This window comes from Corvus brachyrhynchos, unplaced genomic scaffold, assembly GCF_000691975.1.
Source record: "Corvus brachyrhynchos isolate BGI_N302 unplaced genomic scaffold, ASM69197v1 scaffold97, whole genome shotgun sequence".
NCBI classification, from domain to species: domain Eukaryota; kingdom Metazoa; phylum Chordata; class Aves; order Passeriformes; family Corvidae; genus Corvus; species Corvus brachyrhynchos.
Genome location: NW_008239758.1, coordinates 3,806,731 through 3,831,487, shown reverse-complemented (window position 1 = coordinate 3,831,487; position 24,757 = coordinate 3,806,731). Strand labels below are relative to the sequence as shown.

At 38.8% G+C, this 24,757-nt stretch overlaps 1 protein-coding gene across 5 annotated transcripts in view; it reads right to left on the bottom strand.

Moving 5' to 3' along the window:
• Positions 1-24,757, bottom strand: part of ADAMTSL3 (ADAMTS like 3) — a 181,538-nt gene that overhangs the window by 73,135 nt on the left and 83,646 nt on the right. For all 5 annotated transcript variants that reach the window (XM_017742691.1, XM_017742687.1, XM_017742690.1 and 2 more), the window contains 4 exons: positions 24,397-24,524; positions 21,972-22,017; positions 15,024-15,260; positions 1,734-1,860 (listed from right to left, as the gene is read on the bottom strand). In XM_017742691.1, the coding sequence (XP_017598180.1) occupies positions 1,734-1,860; positions 15,024-15,260; positions 21,972-22,017; positions 24,397-24,524 (538 nt within the window). The remainder of the gene's footprint in view (positions 1-1,733; positions 1,861-15,023; positions 15,261-21,971; positions 22,018-24,396; positions 24,525-24,757) is intronic.

Here is a 24,757-nt window from a genome sequence, read left to right as displayed (position 1 = left end):
TTTTGTGCATATATATATTTAGAAACACAAAATAAATACAGCTTAGAGACACTACAAAAATATTCTCCAATCTTCACTGCTTTACAAGTGCTTGCTCTATGCTGACCAGAAGCTCTGAGCATTTGATACAGCAAATGAATAAAAAGTGGCCCTCCATAAAAAAAACACTTTTTCAGCTCATTGTAAACATTCAAGACATTTTCTCAGTCTTTCAGGATGAAAAATTTTATGAGTTACTGAACTACACTCTCCCATCAATAAAAAATACCTCTAGTCAAAGCAAGGCAAAGGCTAACACTGATAGATGATCTAATATGTAAAAAAGGCTCTTTGACTTGTGCAAAATTATCCTGTGGCTTTAGAAGTTGCTGCCACAAAACCAGACACTTTTAAATTTAGATTGTCTTTTCTATACATGTGTACTGAATTACAGAAATTCTGCACCTGCACAGTGGTACCCAACACCCTTGCAGGGCAGTTCAAGACATCACACTGCAATAGGCATTGAGATAAGAAATAAACTACTCCAAGTTTCATCCAAACTGAAGCATACTGCAAACAGTGACATTAAAAAACCCGTGGGAATAGTTACATATACTGCAATAAGATTTTAGTATGCTTCAATATACAAAGCTTTTTCAAAATCAGGGCACAAGTGAAATCTTTGCAGGCTGAAATACAACAGTGTTAAAATACAGGCAGCTGTCAGAGACAGCTGCCTCATCCATTTAAAAAAACAAAGTGGTTGCATTTGAACTTTGAGCACTGACTTTAAGAGCACTCCTCTTTCTTGTGACTTTGCAGCAAGGTAATTAACCCCAAAGGCCCCATCTCCATGGGATAAATGCTTGTGAAAAATACACACTGTGAGTTCAGAAAAAGAAAAAATTCTGTGAGGCAACTATTCTTATGATAAACACATGGGACTGTGAGACACATGGGACACACATATGCTCTGAGATTCCAGGGGGCATAATCTGTGAGGGTGGAGAGCACCAGTGTCAGAGGTTAGTCTTTGTATGGAAAACCTTGCCTGCATATCAAAATAGCCAGACTCTTCAGACTCCAGGAAAGGGTCTAATTCCAATACCCTTCCTCTTTTGTATTTCATATTTTCAATACTACTGAGACCTACAGAGTTACTCCCAGTAAGATGCTAATTTTGAGAAAGAACAGCAAAATTTGAGCCAAGCACACAAAAAAGACATGGAAGTATTAGTCCCTTTCACTTTGTGTTTTTTTGTACCATACAATTAGCACCCTGCCCCTGAAATTCAACTGTCTTCAGACACCACAAGAAAAAAAAAAAAAAAAAGAAGAAAAATCAAAGTTAATTTGAAAACCAGGGACTTTCAAGCACAGGCCACTATTTCCATAAAACCATCTATAAGATGTTTCCATGATTTAAAAACACTGCTGCAGCATCACATACACTGCAACATGAGGATACCCTCTAAAATAAGATGTGCATCTTGATGGTTATTCCTGATAAAATGAATTGAGTAGCTCTATAAAAAAACCCACATATCTCAAATTCTTTCCTAGCTATACCCTAACGTGTGGTATCCCTCATGGAATTTCAACAGACTAATCTAGCACAGACTTTAGAACTAAGTAGCTTTGTCAAACTGCAAACAAGTATATAGTTAAAAGGTCACTGCGATGTGCATGCTGATATACGAGCAGGAAACATAGTCAAGGATAAATTATCATAGGATCAATGTGCAACCTACTTTTTTCTGGTGAGACGTGTGCCTTAGCTTGTCCCCTCACAAGCCTGCATGTTGAGCCATCTCCTGCACAGATTCCACAGTTGTCTTCCTTGGCATTGCTCCCAAGTTGTCGATCACAGCCTACTGCCTGCCAACATCAACACCACAGTCAGAAGGAGGGCAAAGCTGTAGTAGACATGCTCAGGTTTCTGGAATTTTATTTATTATGTTATCCTTTTGATTTTATGAGTTGGCCTCATTCTATCAAAGCATATCTTGCCATTTAGGATTTTAAAAGCATACTGTCATTTCCACGATTTTAATGATGAACCACAACTGATATATTAAGCTATTCAAACGTAGGAAATACATGAATTCATTTCCCACTACTTATGTGAATGAATACCATTGAGCATTATTCTTTCCAACACAAGGCATAACTATGTTATTTACAATTTGGTTTTCACCACCTGTTTAATTAAGTCTGAGAAAGGATAAATACAATTAAATAATCCAAGTTAAAAATTTAAAGGGCACTCAGCCTTCAGCTTCATAGACAAAGAGTTGAGGGCAGTGCTAATATTCTAGAGTCTTGGCCATTCAGAATTTAACTGGCACTTGTGTAGATCTATTTGCCACTTACATCAATGTCATTACATACACATTTGCTAACCAGCTTTTAAAAAATTTGGACAATTCACTTGTCACCTTTTGATTTTTTCTGGTTTATGAATGTAAGACCCATTCCATAAAACTTTCCAACGATTATTATAAAAACACCCAAACTTAAACACTGCCAAAAATTCAAAAAGCAATTTTTTAAAAAAAACTGTCAACTGAAAGCCCTCCAAATTATAATGAAAACATTTTTCCAGATTTTTCTTTTTCTTCATATCAGTCAACTCCACAAGAATGGGAGTGAGAATGGAAAGACTAAGAATAGACAAAATTGACTAAAAGCACTTTCAAATATTTGGCCTCACCCATCTTACTCTTCACCATTTCATAGAAGAATTTTTCAGGGACTACCAAATGCTGAGCAACGTGGTAAAAAGCTGATCTCCAGCTTTGAGCTTTCCCAAGTCAGCCTATATGCCTCTTATATTCACATATCCCTGAGAAGGGCAGCTAATTTGTCATGGGTGTATATACTTAATGAAAATCCAAACTGACAAATGGATAGAAAACCCTCTGGAAATTCACAGTTAAAGCAGTGCTAGAATTCTGAAACTGGCCAGCACACGCCTCTTCCTATATAAAAATGCTTGGAAGGGGCAGCCTGAGCTGCCAAGATCCACTGCATCTGTGCTGTGCCAAAACTGACACACGATCCCCTTGGAGAGGTGAGGATCGACTCCACACGTAAGAGGCAGGGCTGGGTCTTCCAGTCTGAGTTAACACACACACACAGACACACAAATCACACACATCCACTGCCAAACACGGAGAAATGTAATCTCAAAGTTTCACATGTCTATGGAAAAGAAAACAAAGCAGCCCCACCTCCTCCTTCTGCCCCTTTCCCTTATTTTCCCAATTCCCTACAGCCTGAATTCCCTTTAGAGGAGGGCATTAATGGGGACAGTTTACAGTGCTTCAGTTGAGAGACCTGCTGCAGTGAAGGCATCTCCTTCCTAAGGGCTCCAGATTTACCAGAGAAACCTATATTAGGAGCAGGAAATTATTTTATTCCTGCAACTGAAGGTGATCTTAATCCTATGTAGCCCAGCAAGGAATTCATTTTAAAAAGAAATAAGATGCTTAACACTAAATCATTTCAGTTTTAACAAAAACTTAGTTGTAGAAATGAAGCAAATTAACACACATGTGGACTCAGACCATCTCACAACAGGTGCTTATTTACCACACAGAAGCCATGTGGGAACACTCTACTATAATTTAGGCTTGGATTACAGATTAAAATATTTCCACTTGAAGATGTTTCTAGCATTACCTCTGGGTTCATTATTGACATCCAGAAAATTGCAAAAAAAAAGGTTGTAAACAAATTACTATAAACAAGCCTATCTTCCCATTTTATAACCAATTAGCAATACATTGAGAAAATAAATGAAAACACCATTTAAGAAACAGAAACTGACTGGGCCACTCAGTGAATCAGAAAGCAGATGACATTTCATGGGATATAATAATACAGTGGTCAACACATTTGCCTCAGCATTGAAAACTCTTTCAGTTCCCAGCTCCACAACAGACTTTTGGAAACTCCTGTGCTTTTCCATTCCAATCCATGGAAGGGGTCTAACTGCAGCTGACATCCCCAGCTGACAGGGATGCTGCATGAATGAATCTCCTAACGTTTCTGAAGCACGCAGATGGTGCAGTGATGGAGACCATAACAGTGGATGAGAGAGTCTGTATTTCTCCTGGGCAGATTTTGAAGTAGTTACTGCTCTCCCCTGATTCTCCTGCCCTTATTCACATAAAGATACTGCTAGAACGTGGAGGTAAATTGTATTACTGCAAGTGTCATCTCTCGTAAATGTCTCAAAGGCATCTCCATTGCAAACTGCAATCTCCTTTCCTAAATATTAAAAAACTGTTCATTCACTCATCAGTTAATTCCAAAGGAAAAAATAAGCTGTACATCACGATAACCCATGTGAAAAAGTGCTGTTTTTCTTTGTTTCAGCTCTTGTATATTTGTAGGCTACAGATCCTGCAAGTCTTTCGTGGGAGGAGGGCACTGAGCAAGCAGAGCACTTGCAAGACCAGCCCCTTAGAGCCCAACATGACAATAACAAACATCCAGACTGAGCTCTTACACACAGCCCCTGTGAAAACAAACTCTCATTGCGTGCAACAAAAATTACACAACTGTGCAAACACAAGGCATTACTGTGTCCAACGTGGAATGTAAGAAAAAAGATAATCAGCAGAGCAGCATACTTTAGAGGACTGTTTCATACAGCATTATTGCTTATTTTTTAATAATACACAAATGCCACAGAAATAAAACAGGAGTGCTAGCTGCAAGGGACTTGGATGTGGGAAAAGGTTTACAGCTCCCCTGACAGCCAAGGTGGTGTGTTCAGCTAGATGCATTCACCCTCTACAGATTTCCTTCCCAGATTATGTTTACATCAACTGTTAAAAATATGAATTTCAAGCAATGATATCCTGGAACACAATTTAGAAAGCAACTCTAATTATAATCACAATTTTGACCTGAAATGATCACAGAATTCCAGATTTTAACATGAAGCACCCAAAAATTCCACAGGTTTTTAAGCCTCAAATTTGGAGCTAATTCATGAAGGAATTTTAATAAGTAAACACTGGGATGGGACATATTTCAAACTTGAGAGTCTAGAGCCAGCCTTTTTTATCCATTTCTAAACCCTTGGCTGGGTATTTCTCAGGTGAGCTGAACAGCCACAGACCTCACCAAAAGAAAAGGAAGCTGTAAGGTATAGCTTTGGAAACTGGGTCTCAAAAACATCTGGCATTGTGACACCAAATATCATGAATTTAAGGTATTCATATTTCAGCCAGTAACTATTGGAAAAAGTAGTGTTTGATGAAATAGTTGAAGACAGTACATTTGGTTATTTGCAAATAAATCTGCAACAAGGACAAGAAAATGATAAATGGCAACAGCCTTCCTCCACTCATGCAGCACCTCTGGCAGCCAAAGAGGCTGATGATTTTCACAATTAAGGCATTTTGTAGGATTAATTTACCCCACATTGCTTGCTGTTTACAGAGCAAAGGAATCAGCTATAAATATTACAGGCAGACTGGGAAAACATCTGCAGGCTTTTAGGGCATAGTCAGAAATAATGTTAGGCAATTTTAACATAGGCTGAGTAAATGAAACAAGTGATAACACAACCTGTGTAATGGAAGGATTGGGACCCTGTGAATTTAAGAAATCTGTAATCATAAATGTCATCATCCCAAAAAACGATACAGGTATTGTAATGACCAGGTCGTAAGTGAGCTCCTCAGACAGCGGGGAGAATATTCACAAACACGTAAAAAAACAAACAATAAGTAGAAATTTAATTTTAAAAGAGTTTTGATGAAAATGGGCACTTTGTGAATTTATACTAATGGCCATGATGGGGTATCTGTTAATTTGGGTATGGCAGGATTATTTTCAGAAACAGACTATTGCTGTTCCTGATCCATTACTATTTTTGGGCAGAACCTGAATATGTTACTTGTCTGTTCCTACAAAGGAAAAAAAAAAGAAATACGAGAAAGAATTATATTGTTTTCTCACAAGCAGCTCGGCTAGAAAGCATCTGGTTAAGCAGTGAACAAAACCACTCATCTGTTCAACAAAGCTTAGCATGGCAGTGCTGTTGTGAAAGACAATACTGAAGGGTGTTAAATACTTTGTAGCATGCTTGGAATAGCTCATGTAGGTTCAGAAAGGCAAAGGATGAGCAAAAGGTCAGGGTATAAAATACAGTAATATAGATGAAAGAGAAGAATGAAATTGCTGCTGATATGTTAAAAGTGACTATGGAACATTATAAGTATTTTTGCAATTATGAATCCAAAAATCACTCAGAAGCTCATATAAAGCTGTTTCTTTAGGTCATATTCAATTAGTAGTGTTTCAGCTGAGGAATTAGATTTGCATTAGGAAATTAATGTAGCATGTTCATTTTGATTTGTGAAGGTCCAAGAATAATCTGTTAAATTCAAGGATCTTCCTTTGTTAAGACACTTATAATTACGTAAGACAAGAAAATGGACAGGACTGCAAGGTGACAGAATTTTGACTAAAATTCCAATACAGATGGTAAAAAAACCATCATAGTGGAAAAAAAGGCAAATTCCAGCCCTACCCTCTCCTCCCTCCTTTCACAGACTTCTCTTAATAAATATAAGTACAAGCATGGACTAGAATTGCCAGTGCAGAGCCCAACACAGGCTCAGGTTTTAACATTTCGACATTTGCTTGTTAGATCATTGCTTCAGCCCTCCTGAGCTGTGGCATTACCTCAGCTGGCCACTCACCTCCAGCTGCAGGCACTCCCAAAATAGGCACAGCACCACTTTTTTTGTGACAGCAGAAAGTTTTCTACAGCAGTGAGTTGTCAGTTATAAAAATGTTACATTTCAATTATTAAAAAATGTTCTGGAATGCCAATGACTCAAGATTATATACTTCAAATAAATAAGTTGAAGATACACCTACACTTTATAAAATAAAAATACTTATCTCAAAGATGAGTAAAACCAGACATCTGTGCATAACAAGATCATGTAAGTGTTAAGTGTCATTATTCCTATCAAAAGCACGAAATCATATACAGCAATATAGATAATTACATACAATATTTCTCTTTCAAAATGGGCTTTCCCCCTTCTAGGGTCCTCTGGAGCCATAGGTCCAGGTATAGCCAGAAAAAACAAATATATTGAGTTCTCCTAATAGAAGCGGCCACAAAAGAATAAATCACTGCTATTTTTATTTGTGACAGATACATAAATTCTATGAAACATTAAAACTGAAGCTGCACTGGTGCCATTATTTTTCTACTGACTGTGTCTCAGCCTAAGCTCTTTAGCAGACACGCCATTTAGATATTCAGCAATGTATTTGTTAAATACTAAATCATTTTCTACTTTGACCCATAAATTTATTATTGATACAGACTCTCATTTATCAGTGATTCCATTAAAATGATTAGCTAAGTTTCTGTTTTGCAGCATTCTATGTTTACTTGAGGGACAGGCAGCTCAGTGTCAGAGAGTGAGGCCCTTTATTAATGTGATTTGGTTTAATAAAATGAAAACAGAAAATCAATTCAACAGTATCTCAAAATGACATAATTACCATCCTCCTACAGCTGTTGAGAAAACCCCCCCAGTGCTCAGGAAAACCCACCTGAAGGCTACTCTGGGTACGTTTCTGTTCATGTGCTTCCACTGGCCAGGCTAGTTCAAAGGATGCACAAAATGTGTACTCCAGGAATAACCTGCAAGTGGAATTTTAACACAAACTTGCAGATGGCATTTAGTGAAATTCAGATGAAGCAGAAAACCCAGCAAATCATTTATGGGGATAATGTGCTTAAATGTGCTTAAAATGTCAAAGAAGTACTGTATTTCTGCTGAGCAAGGAACTGCACTGAGGAATGCACAAAGGGAGATGATAATTGTGCTTCACAAGAATGGGATAAAGTTACTGCACAGGAGATCCTTTCCCTCAAGGGCTGAACGGTCTGTAATTATCCCAGTACATGTTGTCCAGTGATTTTTATTTTACAACTGGCCAGCAGTAGATCTGTTGGAGCTGTACCTCAGTAAGGGGATCCTGTGTTGGTTGGAGCACTGATCTGCTGAAGGGTGGCAAAAGCTTTGTGCTCCAGGTGCAAGTGCCTTCCACCACCTTTAAAATTTGTCAACATTTGCAAAATATGGTGTGAAAGTAGACTATTACACCAAACATATCCAATGAAGTGATCTGACTGCCCAGCCACCAGGATAGCAGCAGTTGGACTGCTATAAACCAAATTATTTATTTCAGCCTTACAAGAGATGAGAACTAAGATTAAAATGGAATAAAAACATCTACATATTTCTAAAGGTTATCAGCATTGCACAAAATACAAGATAACCTCAGAATTAATTCTGAATAATGTCTTTTCCAAGTCTTGTGACTTGACTGAGAAAGGACAGGTTTTATTTCAGCATTTACTAGTAAAGGAAGAAAACAGTGAAAAACCCTTACGTGCTGAAAAAGACAAATCTCTACTGCAGTTTATTAGAATCACTCAATAGGGAAAATTAAAATCCTCTGGTCTAGCTCAGAGAAAAGGGATTTCTATTTCCAAAAACACAGACACACCACAAAATCCAAAACTCAGAAAAAATAAGGTGGTGCTTCATTGCACAGTTGCATGTGCTATCACAGTACACAGATCTCATTGCATCAATGTCAGATATTTGCTGCACTTTCCCCTGCTCTACTTGTCTTAGCACAGAATCCAGCACAGGCAGATGTCAGGACTGATTGTATCCACACAACAAATAACTAATTTTAAATACAGCTATGGGAATTCATGGTAATAAAAACATGAACAAAAAAACCCTGTCATGTGAAAATCCTGCCCTCCCTTAGTCGATGTGTTCCATGTCTCTTTGCCCTGCTGTAAAACCTTGCTGTCATTCAAAGCCCATCTATTCACTGACTTTGCAATCTCTGCTCACATCCTTCACTTTGTGATAGCTTCAGCTTGCACTTTATTCCTACACAGATAAAATGTGTCCTCAGAGAGAACATAAAGAAAAAAGCTCCCACTGTCTCTTTCCCATGCTCATCATCCACAAGTAATTGATTCTGACAAGCAGAGGGAGAGATAGCAGAACATCCCTCCAATTAAGCAAGTTACTTCTTTCTTTCTTTCTTTTAAATTTACTTTTAACAGTAGTGTGGAATCTTAGCTTTCAAACACCGCTTTCAATCTCTGGTTTATCCTCACTGAGGATTTTTCTTGGTCTGAGCCATGATTTTCTTCTCACATGGTCCTGTCTCATAACTCTTCAGTTATGTCTGAGCTAACAAAGGCCTGACTGTGGCAGGGGTTCTCACATCTCTGGAATCAGACCAGCACAGGACAGTAGCAGCCCAGAAAAGCTGACACAGGCTTCAGCATGTGCTAATTAACAGAATAAAGCCCCTTCAGGGACTTTGTCCATGCACTTTGGACCAACAGTGAACTTTGCAGCCCATCTCCTCCCAGCAAATGAAGCTGCAATGCCAGCAGCCGTGGTGGGAGGAGGAAAACTTCCTCTGTTTAAGGGTTTTCAGTTCCTCACAGGTAAGAAATAAGGCAGTACAGGCAAAGTGTGTCAAAATGCAAACCTCAGAATGGAGGTGTAAAATAAATCAGAATGATGGGCACAAGGAGACGCTCCATGATGTTCAAATTCCTGAGCCATCCATACAGAGGAAAGGAACGTAAAGCAATAAAAAAAAAAACCCAGAAAATAAAAAAATACAGTGCATAAAATTCACTGCATACTAAAGGGCTCCTAAAAAGACTTTCCACATATTTCTGCTGACATTTTATATCTGAAGGCAAGAGGCTAAAGAGTGTTCCACAACTCCGTAAATCCACTTCCATCAAATAAAACAAAGTGTTTCCAAAACCTTTAACTCTTACTACAGGATCTGTCACATGCTAGAGGAGCTGAGAGATTATAGGACCACCCAGTAGGAGAAAGTACCCTTTCCCACATGGTCTCCATTTAAAAAAACACACACACAACTGGAGGATAGGACACAAACTCCCAGCAGGCTTCTTGTTTGTGAGAATGCTTTCAAAAATTAAATCAGTATATGAAATCAAATTACTTTGCTCCTTTTCTGGCTGGGTCCAGCCAAACCTGCCTTGCTTGGTGAAGTTAGCACTGGGGGATTTGAAGGTTGCTAAGGCTCTTCTTCAAGATGACACCCAAGTCATGAGCTTTTCTGCTATCACTTCTCCCATGATTTAGGTCCATGCTAGGCTGGGAAGTAAAGTCACATTTGCACTCAGCTCACTAAAACAAAACAAAACTTGGCAGAGAGAATCCCTTATGACCAAAGAAGTGCAGATAAGAAACCAGAGATCAGAAAAAATCCACTACTCATCTGACAAGAAAGAATAAACTTACACAGTAAGAAATCCCCATAGAGAGCATTTTCCATAAGAAACAGTAGGAGAGAGAATAAGATAAGACCTGAAAAGAAACACCAGTTTCTAGCAGCAGTGGGAAGCTGCAAAAAAATAAAAACAAGTGATTCCAAAAGACCTTTTTAGTGTCTGAGAGTATCCTGTTATTATTATTTATTTATAAAGCACACCACTGAGTTGCCAACAATGTCACTGCAAGGGAATCACTACACCAAAGTGACATTCCAAGTGAAGCAAGTGCAGCCCTTGAAGGGTGGCTCCATGATCCACAGGCCTGGGCAGTGCCAAGAGCTTCCATCAGATGAAAAACCAGCCCCCTGAGGCGAGGGAGGGTGACACTGACAGGTCACACAGGAGGTGGCAGCCCCTGCTTAGCTCAGCCCCATCCTCTGGTGGGACCTCTGGAGCCACCACCATCTCCCAGCTGAGCTGCAGCTGGAGCTCCCCACTCCCAGTTTTATGACCCATGTCACACGTGTGCAGTCACATGAAGTTTTTCATATGTAGCTCTGAGAGCCAGAAAGTTTTGTTGGATCTCCATGAGTAACTCCCACAGTGTTTCTGGACAGGGTCCAGCCTGCCAACTCTGGTGCAGTAACATGTAGACAGAGTACAGGCATCTACAGAGGTGTTCCTTCATGCTCCAAAATGTACTTTACTCTGTGCATTTGTTAATTAGCAGTACCCAGGAGAGAATGCCAGGTTTAGTATAATAGCTGGCTTGACACAGAGCTACCTCAAAATCAGTTCTTCTTATGAATCACTCAAAGGCTAAAAAGGAGAAAAAGGCAACACAGGCATTTTTCTCTAATTTTTAAATATTAAAAAAAAGATTGTAAATGTTCATTTTGGAAAAAAAGGTGCTTTTTTAACAGCTCTTCAAGAATTAACTACTCAGACTAACATGTGTTAGTAACATGTCTGCAGTAATACAGCATGGAAAGGAACCTTTCCTTTCTAAGTCTCTGCACACCAAATCTCCTGTGCAACTTGGGCAGTCCTCGAACATATTGAAAGGCAAAAAATGTATCTACAGGAACCAAAAGAGAAAGTACACAAACAAGCAGTTTGAGAAAGCAACTCTCAGGACAAGAGGAGTCAAGATTCAGAAGAAATGAATAATCTGCTATAATTTTAAGTTCAAAGCACAAACAAAGCTTATTAAAAAAAAAAGTGCAAGAGCCTTCCAAGAGCTTACAGAAACTGTTTTCAATGAAGACACTGACAGATATTATTTACACCCAGCATAAGAGTGCTTTGGTGGTGAGTGATACCCACTGGCCAAACGATGACATGTGACAGAAGAGAACTAGCATGGCACAAGTTGATGGCGCTCCACTTGACATGTGGGATGTGTTCTGATGTCAGCTAAATTTATGCCATATGCTACAAAGCACAGTGTAGTGTCTGCCTTTTTTGGAACACAAACAACCTGCTGACACTAAATGGAAAGTTCACGGCAGGATTTACATCATCTTTGACCTAATTGTGACAGCCTAGGACAGAACTACTCAGGCTGCTCCTTAGGACTCCAGATTTTTTGGGTGATGCGTGCATTTGTTGTCCAAACATATTACTCCATATTAGGAAAATTATCACTGTAACCATTTCAGGTGCTGGCACAAGTAACACCCCATTCTGCACTCTGGTAGAAAAAAGCAGGTCTGCACAAATTAAAAACAAAACCCAAGTTGAGGCAGGGCCCCAAAGCAGGCGGAGTAACTGGGTAAATGTTGCCCACATATGTGTCTGACATGCAGATGTTTTTAAATGTCTCCACCCACATCCAGATGGGCACAGCAGGAACACATTATATGAAAAAATGTTTTGGGAGTTGTGCAGAGCCTAGAAAAAATATCAGAAGTGTGAAAATCCTGGCTGTGAAGTTTTGACCTGTCCCCATCTAACACCACAGCCCCAGATATCTGGGCTGGTAACAGAAGCAGGGCAGCAGCAGACTAAAACATGATCAAATGGTTTGACTGAGTTAAGCCTCAAACAAACCCAAAATATCTTACTAACTTTCCCAATAGACTTTTTCCCAGCTCGACCATCTTTAGTTTTCACTTCCTGTAAAGCCTCACACCTCCTATCCAGAGTGCAGCTTTGTCATCTCACAATTGTCTTTGATAGAGCTTATTTAGCTTGATTTTCTTGATGAGGGAAGTGCAAAGGATCAGAACTGAAGCTGGAGAACAAGAATTCACCATCTTTGTAAATTCATGTGCTGCCAAGGTGAGTCTGAACAAGAGGCAGAAGTAGTGATGCAGCTCTACCTTACCAGGAACCAGAACACAGACAAAAGTGAAATCATGTTGGGGAGGAGGGAAAGCTGAGTCAACTTTGAGACAATAAATGAGCAAAACCAGCACCAGTCTCCTTATGGCAAGTTTTTGGTGCTCCCAGGCATAGAAGTGAAGATACCCACACATCAGCAGTGTGATGTACTCATTTACAGGAGTTAGCTGTAAACCAGTTGCCAAGTAATTTGCTGGCTGTGCCAATTACATGTCAGAACCCGCCAGACAGATCTTACAGCAACAACTGTGGAGAATCACAACTGTGCTGTCTCTCTCTTAAAAGCAGTTGACTAAACAACCATGTTTTTCTGGGAAAGATTAGACGTCAATTTGTTCTCTTTTCCTGCTCAAACAGGAGTAGCACAAAGCTCTGTGTTGGTTTCCGAGGAGGTCCCCACCTCCCACAGTCCCTTTCACAAGTAAGAAACCTTTCAGTGGGCCCCCAAAAGAGTTTGCAAAGAGGAAAGGTTACCTAAGTGAATCTTCATTTAATTTAATTGAATTTTAATTCAATTTTTTACCTCAATAAAATTATCCAACACTAAATTATCAAATATATACTTTAAAAAGCAGAAATTTTCAATTTGTGCAAAAATACCTCAGGAATAGCCAGTGACTTCAAGAAAATAAAGTGAAAACACCGAACTGTTTATGAGTTTCAGCAATCAATTTTAAAAATTGAGTAAATCACAGCACAGGACACATTCTAAACATGTTTGTTGCAGGTTTTTTCCGGGGAGACGTTACCTCACACTGAAGAATATTTTTGTGAAATTAGAAGAAATAATTAAAAAATAAAAATGGGAGATGGAGAAAAGAAATTGATTCTCACCAACAGTGTAAGAATTCCAGTTCCTGCTTCTGGAATGATTAATTTCATCTCCACTACTTCATTTATTCTAAAAATGGATTACTTACATTTCCTAGCATTTTATAACATACATACACATGAATACTACAAAATGCTAAGAGGAAACACTGAAAGCAGCCCTTTTAAGTATTCCTCCCAACAGTTCTTCATGAAATTTGATGCACTCTGGGCAAAGCGAATTTCATGCCTCGTGTGAAAGATGGAAGAAGGTGTTCGAAGTCACAATGGGAGACACTGGCAACCCCACAGCACCCTGAGCACAAGCCCTTGAAAAGCCCAGGGCTCCCTCAGATCCAGCCTCGGGCTGCAGTGGGCACAGACAGCAAAGGCTGCTGTAAAGGCACCTCCTAGGAAAGGCTGGGCCATCCTCCTGGGTGAAAGCCTTTTTACTAGGGTAGGAGCATCACTAAGAACATGGCACAAGAAATATCTTATTTGGCAAGTGTTCCCAGAGTTTCTAGAGGTATATCCTATTTCAAATAGAGGGTAACAAACACTGCTGGATCCCACAGTGAAGTCCTATTGACAAATGCAGTCTCTCTGTGAGGAATTCTTCTGTTTCAGAGGCAGCAGATGCACTCTGTGTTGACACGACTGGCATTGGAACTGCGGCATACACAGAAGTCACATAAAACCCACAGCAAAGTCCAGATCATATATTAATGTTGCTATAATCCATGCACCAGTCTTCTGCCAAATGTGTCAGATTTTCCTCTATAATAGAGCTATTTTTCTCACTGGGCCATATCCTGCATTTTTGAGTCGCACACATTTTAGACATTTAACAGAGCAACAACCACTTGCAGAGAAAGAAAACTAATTGCAATAACATATCCATTCTCTATAAACTGCTCTGTTCATAAAACAAGTTTGCAATATTCCTTTGCTAACGAGACACGGGCAAGGCTGGCAAGCCTCAAATATTATAAGTCTCTACTTTTACATAACTCTAATAAATAAAAAATACATCTAAAAACATAGATTGCCAGTAAAAGATTCAAAAAATCAGTTCATGCAACCACAGTACTCACCCATACAAGACAGACCCTATACATTCACACCTGCCATTCCAGGCTGGATCCCATAAAATGTCCAATTTTCTCCTTAACAGAGATTATATGGGACTCCGAAAAGGAATAAAATGAAATGGAAGGCTCTGCAATTTCATCACGTCCTCACAGATACACTTAAGTTAAGAAAGCTGTAGCTCCAATAACTAGGTTCATTAATTTTTACACACATTAATAGAAGAGTGAACGAATTTTATTGACCTTTTATCTATATAGAAAAATATCCATGGCTAAAGCAGTGAGGAAATTGTGTCTTCCTGAAAAGGTGAGTTATCTACAATTCATTTGACAGCACTTGCAGATACATCTAAGCCGATAAATAAAATGAAAAACAATCTCAAAATGCCCGCTCAAGAGCAAAGTGCCTCACAAAAAAGGCCCCATTTAGATTCACACCGTGAACATACCTGGCAGATTCCACTGATGCACATATCCAAGGATTCAATATTGCAACGAGTTCCATCTAGCACTTTTGGGGCAAGCTCCACCACCAAGTTCTTTCCCAGAGCTTGACATTTCAGGGCACACGGTGCAGTAGGATCATTATACACAGGGATCCACTCGTAAAAGTGTCCCTGGTATTTGACATCATTGTAGGCTGAACACTGTTGTGCTCTAAAGTCACCAACATCTGAAGGGCAGTCCTGAAAACAAACCAAAAAATATTTTTTTTAAGCTAGGAAATACTTTGCATTTGCAGTAAAGTTATCTGATGAATAACACAGAAGCTCTTCAGGCAGGCTTGGTTCAAGAACTGATCTGCTTTGACAAAGATGCCACACTACAAAGTTTTACTGGGTATGTTAAAACAATCTATGTTGCTTAATCCATTGCTTGGAGTGCAAGTACAGAATATCATGCATATTCCAGCAATAACAACATAACTGATACGAGAGGATAATTAAAAATGCTAATTTTTATGACACCAGGTAGTACAATTAAAGTCTGGTTCTATAGTAAGAATTATCTTCAAAAGGAATCTATGTATTTTAAGTGACTATAAGGAGATGTGTGATATTTTATATTCCTCTTTTCAGTAGCTTTTCCCACTAATGGATTTCGGAGGGCTCTATACTCATTCATCAATTCACATATCAGGCTAATGAAAGAGGTATTAATGCTACATATAAATAAAAAAATAAAATTTGTCTAATTAAATGTTCAGCTCTGCTTGCAAAAGGGACAAGATCATTATGAGGAAGTTTCACAGTGCTTAGTCCTGTAGTCTAATTACAAAGCACCTTCACCACCTCATGGAAGCAGTAAGGCTTATTTTGTTGGAATAAAATAAACTTCAAACTGGTAACAATTGATCGTGCATTTCCAGTTCTAATGAGACAGCTCCGTACCTTCTCCCACAGAGAGCCTCAGCACACACAGCTGAAAGACCAAATACGAGAACTGCTTCAAATAAAATGTTCTAAAATATTTTTTCTACATAAAGCATTGCACCCAAACAATGATGTTAATGTTAAACCACGGTGACAGCAATGGAGATGAATACTGATTGATTGGAAAATAACTTTGGTAAAGTACTGGCAAAGGAGTTACTGTGTCAAACAATTCCTCACTACAGACTTCATTTGAAAGTATGTCCAGTGTCAGAGAGCCCATATGCCAGACTGAAAGGATATTCTTCCAAGAATTCCAACTGCACATATAAGCCAGATGTGAGGCTGATTTTAACAAAGTTTTGTTTTCATTGGATGGAAGACTGAAAGATTGTGATGTGTCAGCCGCACTCATGGAACTTATTACTAAGTATTAGTTAACAATACTGATCCCAAACACAGCTTCAACCTTATCAGTGAACTGAACCTGCCCCAAATAAAGCTGACAAAATAGCAAGTGTGCTACACAGGAATGGGGGGTAAAATATACAGGAGAAAGGTTTGAATTTCAGTCCAATGCCCCCAACAATATTGCACTCAGCTTGGGGTTTTTTTCACTGTGGCAAACAGTAGTCTAGAGCTCTCTCTGAATTAGTTGTGATCTATGTAAAATGCCTTTAAAAATCAGTATTCTATCTACTGACCAACACATGGAGTTTTTGCAGCTGAGCACTGAGCAATTCACTGAGCTTTCCCAGATAAAATTTTCAGCTCTGTTTAGTGCTACACCTTACAGTGACAATAATTCAGAATGATACTAACACATTTTGTATTATTTTTAATCTGGGATAATGCTAGTTTGATCCATACTTTTTGAACCTATACAATCATGGAATAAGACACAGGGAGTGTTTTACCTCTACAAAATCCCTTAAGTGAGAGCTTCTACAAATGTCAAGTAAATACTGTGAGAAGCCACACATATTCACTGCAGTGTCACTCCCGAGAAATTCACCAAGTTTGCACTGGTGTGAATGAGAGCAGAATTGTGGCTCTGACTAATCTGTCACCTCTCATTTTCCACAACAGCAGGTCTAAAAAGCAGAGAGGACTTCAGAGTTCATATGGATACCATATGGTTCCCTTCCACCGATGTAAACAGAGGAGCAGCTAAGGATCAAAATAATAGTAAGTGGACATTAGATTCAGGTAAAATTATATTTGGGAGCAGTGTTACTCAGCCATGCACAGCTACATTTTCATCACAAAGAATTAAAGAGCAATCCATAAAACAGGCAGAGTGATGGCCTTCAGCTGAGGTCTGACAGGCTGTTGTTACAATCCATTATCACTGGGTGTTGATGCGATGCCAAGACACAAACACCACAAAGTCAGGATGTCAACCCTTGGTTACTGTATGTTTCTCATTGATTCGACACAATGCAGCTCCTTCCTTCCACTCCCCTCCTGGCTGCTTCAGAGCAAGTGAATTCTCATCTCCCTATTGTCTTTTGGCATCTTCAAAGAACACAAAGTGATTCTGGCAGCTCGATTCACATGCCAGCTCCACCTGCTTTATGTTTGAGCTCTGTTCAAAAGCAGGAGCATGAAAAGAGCATCACAGAGGGGCATCAAAGAGCTGAAATTATTATCATTTGCATTATATAAGAATTTGGATGGCAACCAAGTCCAGATTGGGATTCAGGGAAGAATAAATATTTGTGTAAAGAAAGGAGTTTAAAGAGGACAACAACTAAGCACAGAATGAATGCAATCAAGAAAACAAGAGGACTTGTAAACATCAGTTTAATTCCATTAGACTGGGTTGGAAAAGTGAAAGGTAGTTTAAAAAACAGAAAGGAAAAGGCATGGCAAAGATGTGAGGGGCACACAAGGGTGAACCATGTTGGGGAAGTGGGCAAGGTCATATCAGACAACAATACGTGGGCCCCAGCCCTCATCTTGTTTGTGCATCTCTTTGTTTTCAATCTATTTCAGACACCAATCAATTCATTGCAGCATTCCCTCCTTCCTCGCAATATTTCACTTATATTATTATATTTCAATATTTCTTTATTATTATTATTACTAATTTCAGGATTTCTCCAATTTCTTAATTTCAGCAAGAGTTTTTTGTCTCACGCTCAATCCACCGAAGCATGGCCAGGCCATTTGTAGGTTCATACACTGCATAAGGAGCTGAAGACATATCTATGAGGTCTAATACATGAAAATGCTGGCAAAAATAATCACAGCCAGACCTTGCAGTGGAATGAAGCGTATTTATGACATGATTTATGAACATATTAGACAGATCTGAAAAAGATGCTTTAGACATGACTACCATGCAGATTAAAAACACATATATATATATATATATATATATATATTCCCATTCTTTCTGTGACAGATGATTAAAAACTACTGCATCCAAGGGCTGGCTTCTTATGAAATGTATCTCTGAGTTTTGGCAATGAGCACCCTCAGCCTTTGAAAACAAAGCTGACCTGGGAAATCTGTATCTTTGGAGGCAATGTTCATGTGCAAAATATGAAGGTTGCATCAGACCCTGTGACTCTTGCCAACAATTACTCCACTGAAAAAAGCACAAAAGAGAAGGCAAGAAAATTCCCAGTGAAAATGATGACACCAAAGAAAGTCTAGCCCTTTGTCTAGTTTTATTCTTTGAATCTCATTTTGTTGAAACCCAGCCAAAACTGATGAAGTCATTGTTTTGTTTTCTTTTTGAAATTAGCTTCAGGTTCTATGTTTTTCCTACACAGTTTTCAGGCCACATCTAAGTAGAATCAAGATACCTGAGCTGGAAACTAGTCCGGCCAAGGGAGCCTTATGGCGCATCAGCATTATAAATATAAAATAAATAAATGAACAGATTAGAGAGAAACTACGTAACTCAAGGTGAAATATTATAGTCTAAAGTAGACACAGTACAGTCAAGATTTTCTGAATGGGATAAATTAGGTGGTTAAGTGGATGCTGGGACAATTACAGATGAATGTACTGAACAAGTGTGAGCATTATCTGCATATAATAGAAGTTTATAATGGAATTAAACATGGGGCTATCTTTTACAAAATAGTGCTTTTTCTGACTGTAGAAAAATCACTCAGACAAAAATATAACCAACTTTTTGGCACACAAGAATGTGAAATTTATGGGGAAATGGCCCAAATAACTTGTTCTGTGAATAGGACCCTAAAGGATTAACTTAAACACTTCCACATAGTGCACATCATAGCATTAGAATGTAACACTATATACAAAAATTGAAATTTAAAAAAAGGGGGGCAAGAAAGACTGAAAATCTCATTGAACAACATACAATAGATGGTTTATTTCTCTAAAGTTTCTATATGGAAGGCTGAAAGCACACATGCAGTTTTAGGAAATCACGCACCTGGCATCTCAGTTATGATAGAAAGATAAGCAGGCTACACATATGCCTTAATCTTAGCAATTATTTTGTTGCTAAGACCTTGAATTAATTTTTTGATTGAAATATCACTAATATTATTCTGGAACTATGCTCAGGTTCAATGAACTTACTACTATTCCATTACAAATCCACATGAAACCAATTTTCTGGTAAAATGATTCTTGTTCTTTTCATTAGAATGACACACATATTAAGTTGTGCTTCATTTGTACTCCCCAATATAGATGTTAGTGGTGTAATGTATCATGTAGCAAAATTACATTTGCAGACAGCTTTACACTGGGTATTTATACCAAATGTCTCATGTGGTTACCAGTAATACCTATTAATATGGAAAGAAGCTAGTATAAACTCTTTAATTTTCAAACTACAGTTTCACTCCTATAGTGAGAAGCATTGATTAGAAATAATGCTTTTGGGAAAATTATATAATTTGAAACTAAACTGGCCTAGTAGTCTCAGATTTACATTAGGTGTAAGGTCCTGTTTCAAGGTTAACTCAGATCTAATGTGGGGCTGGAATTCAGCGATGCCAATTTCAAAGATCAACTGTATTAACAGTGGAAATCTCATTAAATACATTTTTCTCAAGAGTTCTTCATTATCTGACCCATAATCTAGGAAAAACCATTCCTGAGAGATTCTGACTGTATCTGAACTGAAATGGAAACCTGATCCCTTTCAGACATGCCCCAAAAGCAGAACTGTAAAGGCAGTTTCCTGTCTGGAAATTAACATTTGAATCATCATAAATTCAAACAGATTCCCATACAAGGCGCCTGCCACTTATCGCTTTTAAATAAGTCCTAAAGTTAAAAAACAGGCTCCAGTGACTTCAGATAAACTCTCTGGGAGTTCCAAGAGGATATGGAAATCATCTTAATTTTCTCAATGCTGAAGCACAAAGTGCCTTCATTTCCATCAGCTTTCTACTGCATAAATCTTAAATCTAAGATGACCTCTTTGCACTCCTGCAGGAAGCTGCAGCGCACAGGATCCAGCAGGCAGAGGTGTATTACTGTGTACAGTGCACACAAGCAGACATTTAGATAAGCAGTGGAGCACTCAGGGGCAGTTTGCTCATTGCTTACATCCTCACTGGCTGCACGTTATCTTATCACACAGCTTTTAAAGATCATGGTATTTTTTGCAGGTAGCATTTTTATTTATGAGCGCAGGCCATCATGCACCAAGCTGCTGGGCCTTTTCTTCTGAAAGGGCAAGGGACAGGGTTTGTCTCCAGAATCTGATTTATGCATGTCCTGGGACTGATTCATTTATCACTTCCCCTTGCCTCTGCCAGCAGGAACTTCAGCTGCGTGGTGGAAAATCCATCCAACCCTGAGGAGTGGAGTGTAGAGCAACTCAAGGTGTGAGCAAGCCTTGTTCTCAAGGAGGGCAGGAGCCAACTGGCACACCAGACACTGTCGGTGTGGCAAACTGAAGCATGTTCTCCTAGGAGATGCATTGAGTCAATATATTTACTGGGCAACTTCCAGTGTCTTAAGGAGAACATGTCACACTCCACAGCTGCCTGCTGCTGGCAACAACCACGGGATTGGTAATGGCTGAGCATCCCCTGCTCTTGTCTGGGTATAATTAAACCCAAAGGAAATTCAGGCCTCACCTTTTAGTACTATTATTAATTACTTATCTACCTGGTGTCTCTGCTGGAATAGGTCCCATGAGTGCCACATTGTACTGCAAGGTAAGCCGTGCAAGGGGCTGAGTGCAGACCACAAACCACCCTGAATGACTGTGTTTGCACACGTGTTATGTAGACCAACAGCACCACAAAGTCCTGCCTGAGCTGCTCACCTTGGACAGCCTAGACCTGGGGTGAAGGGCAGTAGTTGTTTAAACAGCACAAAGCAGGACTACAAATCAGTGGAACACGAGTCATGAAGTTTGCTGTGTGTGAATGGTTTTTATAAAACATGTCCATAAAAATAAAATAAAAATAAAATGTGATTGCATCACAGTAACAGCAACTGTATGGTCAAAACTCCAGCTTCACACTCACTCATGGAAATTGTCTGTGCCAGTGCACCTAAATATGCATGTGCTTGCATACAGACATATAAACATAAAAAACAATATAAATGGGTTTAGGCAAACAGAGGGAATATAAGGAGTAATTATCCTATTTAAGATCTAAGAGGGACCCAGGCACCCCTTTGCTCACATGAAGAGTGCCACTATATCACTAATGATCACAAATGATCCAGAGCTCAGTTTAATGCTTCATCTAAAAGACAGCACCCCCAGGAAAACCACTTGCTAGTTTAAGACAAGAACTGATTTGTTAATCCTCCAAAATGTGTAACTCTCCTAATAAGTGATATAAAACATTCTGAATCACAATTGGCACTATAATTTCAAAGGAAAATGTCCATTTGGGAAGTCTAAATTTGAGACCTCATGGTGTCATGCAGACTGAAATGTTTAAAAATGGTAATAATGATGGAAAGAAAATTATGCACCATAAGGTTTTAAATAAGAAGCAGCATTTCTTAAACTTTAACACATTTTTGAATGAGTAAAACAGGATTAAAGGCCAGACTCACGTTACTACTGCAGGTTTTGTATCGAATATTCCGACCTTCACAGTTCCTAAAAAAAAGGGTAAAAATGGTTACACTGTATAACAGCAAAACACAACCTTGCCTGTTTCACAGCTAGTTATTCTCTCGAAAATTAGACTTTTATTGCTACTACCCTACCATAATCTGGACTCAAAATACAAAGTTTATATACAAAGGGGATCTGGGGATTCAACTCGTTACACTGCTGTCTCTCTTCAGCAAAGAACGTGTGACTTTCCCTGTAAGCCCAATTTACTGCAAACCTTATGAAAAACGTAAGGTGTGAAAAGTGCCTCTCTAAGCCTGATCTATGCTGATTACAACCAAATTATTTCTAATAAATGGGATGCAACCTAGAGGAGAAGATTAGAATATGTGATTCATAATTTTAAATTAAATAGAATTCTCATGGACTGCATGCATAATGTGCCCAGTGCATGTGAATCCTGAAATCCAGGCAATTCAGACCCTCTGTTGTTAGTAGCAGAAATAACAGGCATATAATAGTCATGGTTATTTATTGTGGTCTCATAAATCTGGGGAGGTTGCGTTTCACACCTTTTTTTAAAGATACACTCTGCCAAGCTTCTCAATAACGAACCAGCACTTTTGCACAGTGTAAGATATTCTTCTATGTTAAAAATGGCAAAATCAAGCCTTTGAAAGAAGTGAAAACATATTTCAAATGACTGGACAAGCAATTAGAGTTAGTGATTTCTCTAAAATCAGGAGCAGTGTTTTGGAATAATCCCTTCATACCAAAAGGATGTGCCTTACATTAAAGAATGAGTGCACATATAGCTGGTAATTTACATTTCTTAGACTAAATTTTCTGCTTCTTGCATGAAAATTGATAATAAATAATTTTTTTTTTTATAATGTGTGAGAGGGATTGAAAAATAGCATTTGAAAAGGAAAAAAAAAATGGATGCCTGAAGCAAGAATTCAACCAGCTCAAATTACAAGTCTCAAATTTCCAATCTTTTGCAAGACTCACTGCATCACAACATGCAAGTTAAAAATGTTTACGATATATACAAACAGGAAAACTTTGTTTCACAATTGTGTGTCTCCTGGACATTACTACAAAAATCAAACATAGAAAAAACCTTTTAAACTATACATTTTCAAAGTATGGAAAACACATGTTTTTCACAGGGGAACACATTAAAAATATTAATAAAACCACAGTGGAATTTATACTGCTAGAATTTACTGAGCTTGTTTCACAGTCCCTAATACATTGGTAGAGTATCAAGGCTTCTTACTGGAACTGTTTCTTTTCTCAAAGATCTTTGTGCATTTTTCACTAAAAGAAACAGGCAGTGCTTTAATCAATCATCTTCAGCTCTGTATTTCACACAGTGTGCCCTTAACTAGCACATCACGCTCCAAACCTTCTTTAAGAAAAAGTGATTTCCTGGACGATACTGCATTTAACTTAAAAAATCTCAACTAAACAAAAATTTCAACACAACCATCGGTTTTAAAAATGTTTAAAAATAGTTCAACTAAAACAAGCAATTATGGATGCCAGCACAGATGCCTCAAAGCTGGCTGGGATCTCTTCTTGCCTGACTACAGGCCTCGTGCATTACTCCTACTTTTAGGATTGTCCCAACAAATCCTACACTAGCCCAGTTTTACTACTGAGGTGAAAGGCTTTCACTGCATGTGCTGTTCTCTTCAAGCCACACTAAGACTCATCCATGAAAACATATGGCTACCAGGACCACTGCAGAGAAAGAACTGGCAGGGAAGAATTGGAGAATCAATTGGAAATCAATTAGAAAAGACCTCTGGGATCATTGAGTCCAACCTGTGAGCCACCACCACCATGTCAATTTAGACCATGGCACCAAGTGCCAGGTCCAGTCTTTCCTTAAACACACCCAGCCAGGGACAGTGTCTGCACCACCTCCCTAGAGAGCCCATTCCAGTGGCTAATTACCCCTTCTGTGAAGAAATTCCTCCTAATGTCCAACCCAAATCTCCCTTGGTGCAATTTGAGACTATGGCCTCTTGTCCTCTCCTTTCCTAACAGAAAGCAGCGTTTGATACATCCACATGAGCAGCGGGCACTTGAGCATTATGTCAAACCATGTCCAAGTGCAGGCTAATTTGTACACAGGTAACTCACCATTTGAGTCACATATGAGTAGCATTTGAGAACTCCCCTCTCTAAATACTAAGTAAACCATTCCTGCTATTCCACAGTCAAATTTCATAACATGTTAAAGTTCAGAGTGAAAGCCTAAGTTATTTATCCATTACAAACATGCATTAAAAACAGTATTTTAGAACATTTATCTGTACACAGCACTTGCTCTCAGAAACAGAAGCAACCAGAAGAGGATTGGAAATGTGGCAGAGCTGCAGAACACACACACATCAGCATGTGGCTTACCTGCCATTTAAACATCTCCTTAGAGAGTAGGAGGCTCCCCCTCCACAGGTCCGTGAGCAATCACTCCAGGCCCCCCAGGCATCCCAGGAATCATCCTTATCTTCATCTGAGCGGGTAGTTCTGGAGTTCTAAAGGAAAAAGGAAAGGAGAGGGGAAAAAAAAATTGTTCTGTATATGTTTTACTGCTTGGCATTAACAGTACCAATTATGTTCCTTTGCTGCTTATTTACCATATTTCAAATTTATTGTTTTAATATATGATAATTATGTGGGCAAAAAGCAGAGTCTTTGAAGATTCAGTGTATATGAGTTTTGCCTCCTGCCAAAGAACTGCTTTGCCCAAACACACTGTCATTCCCTA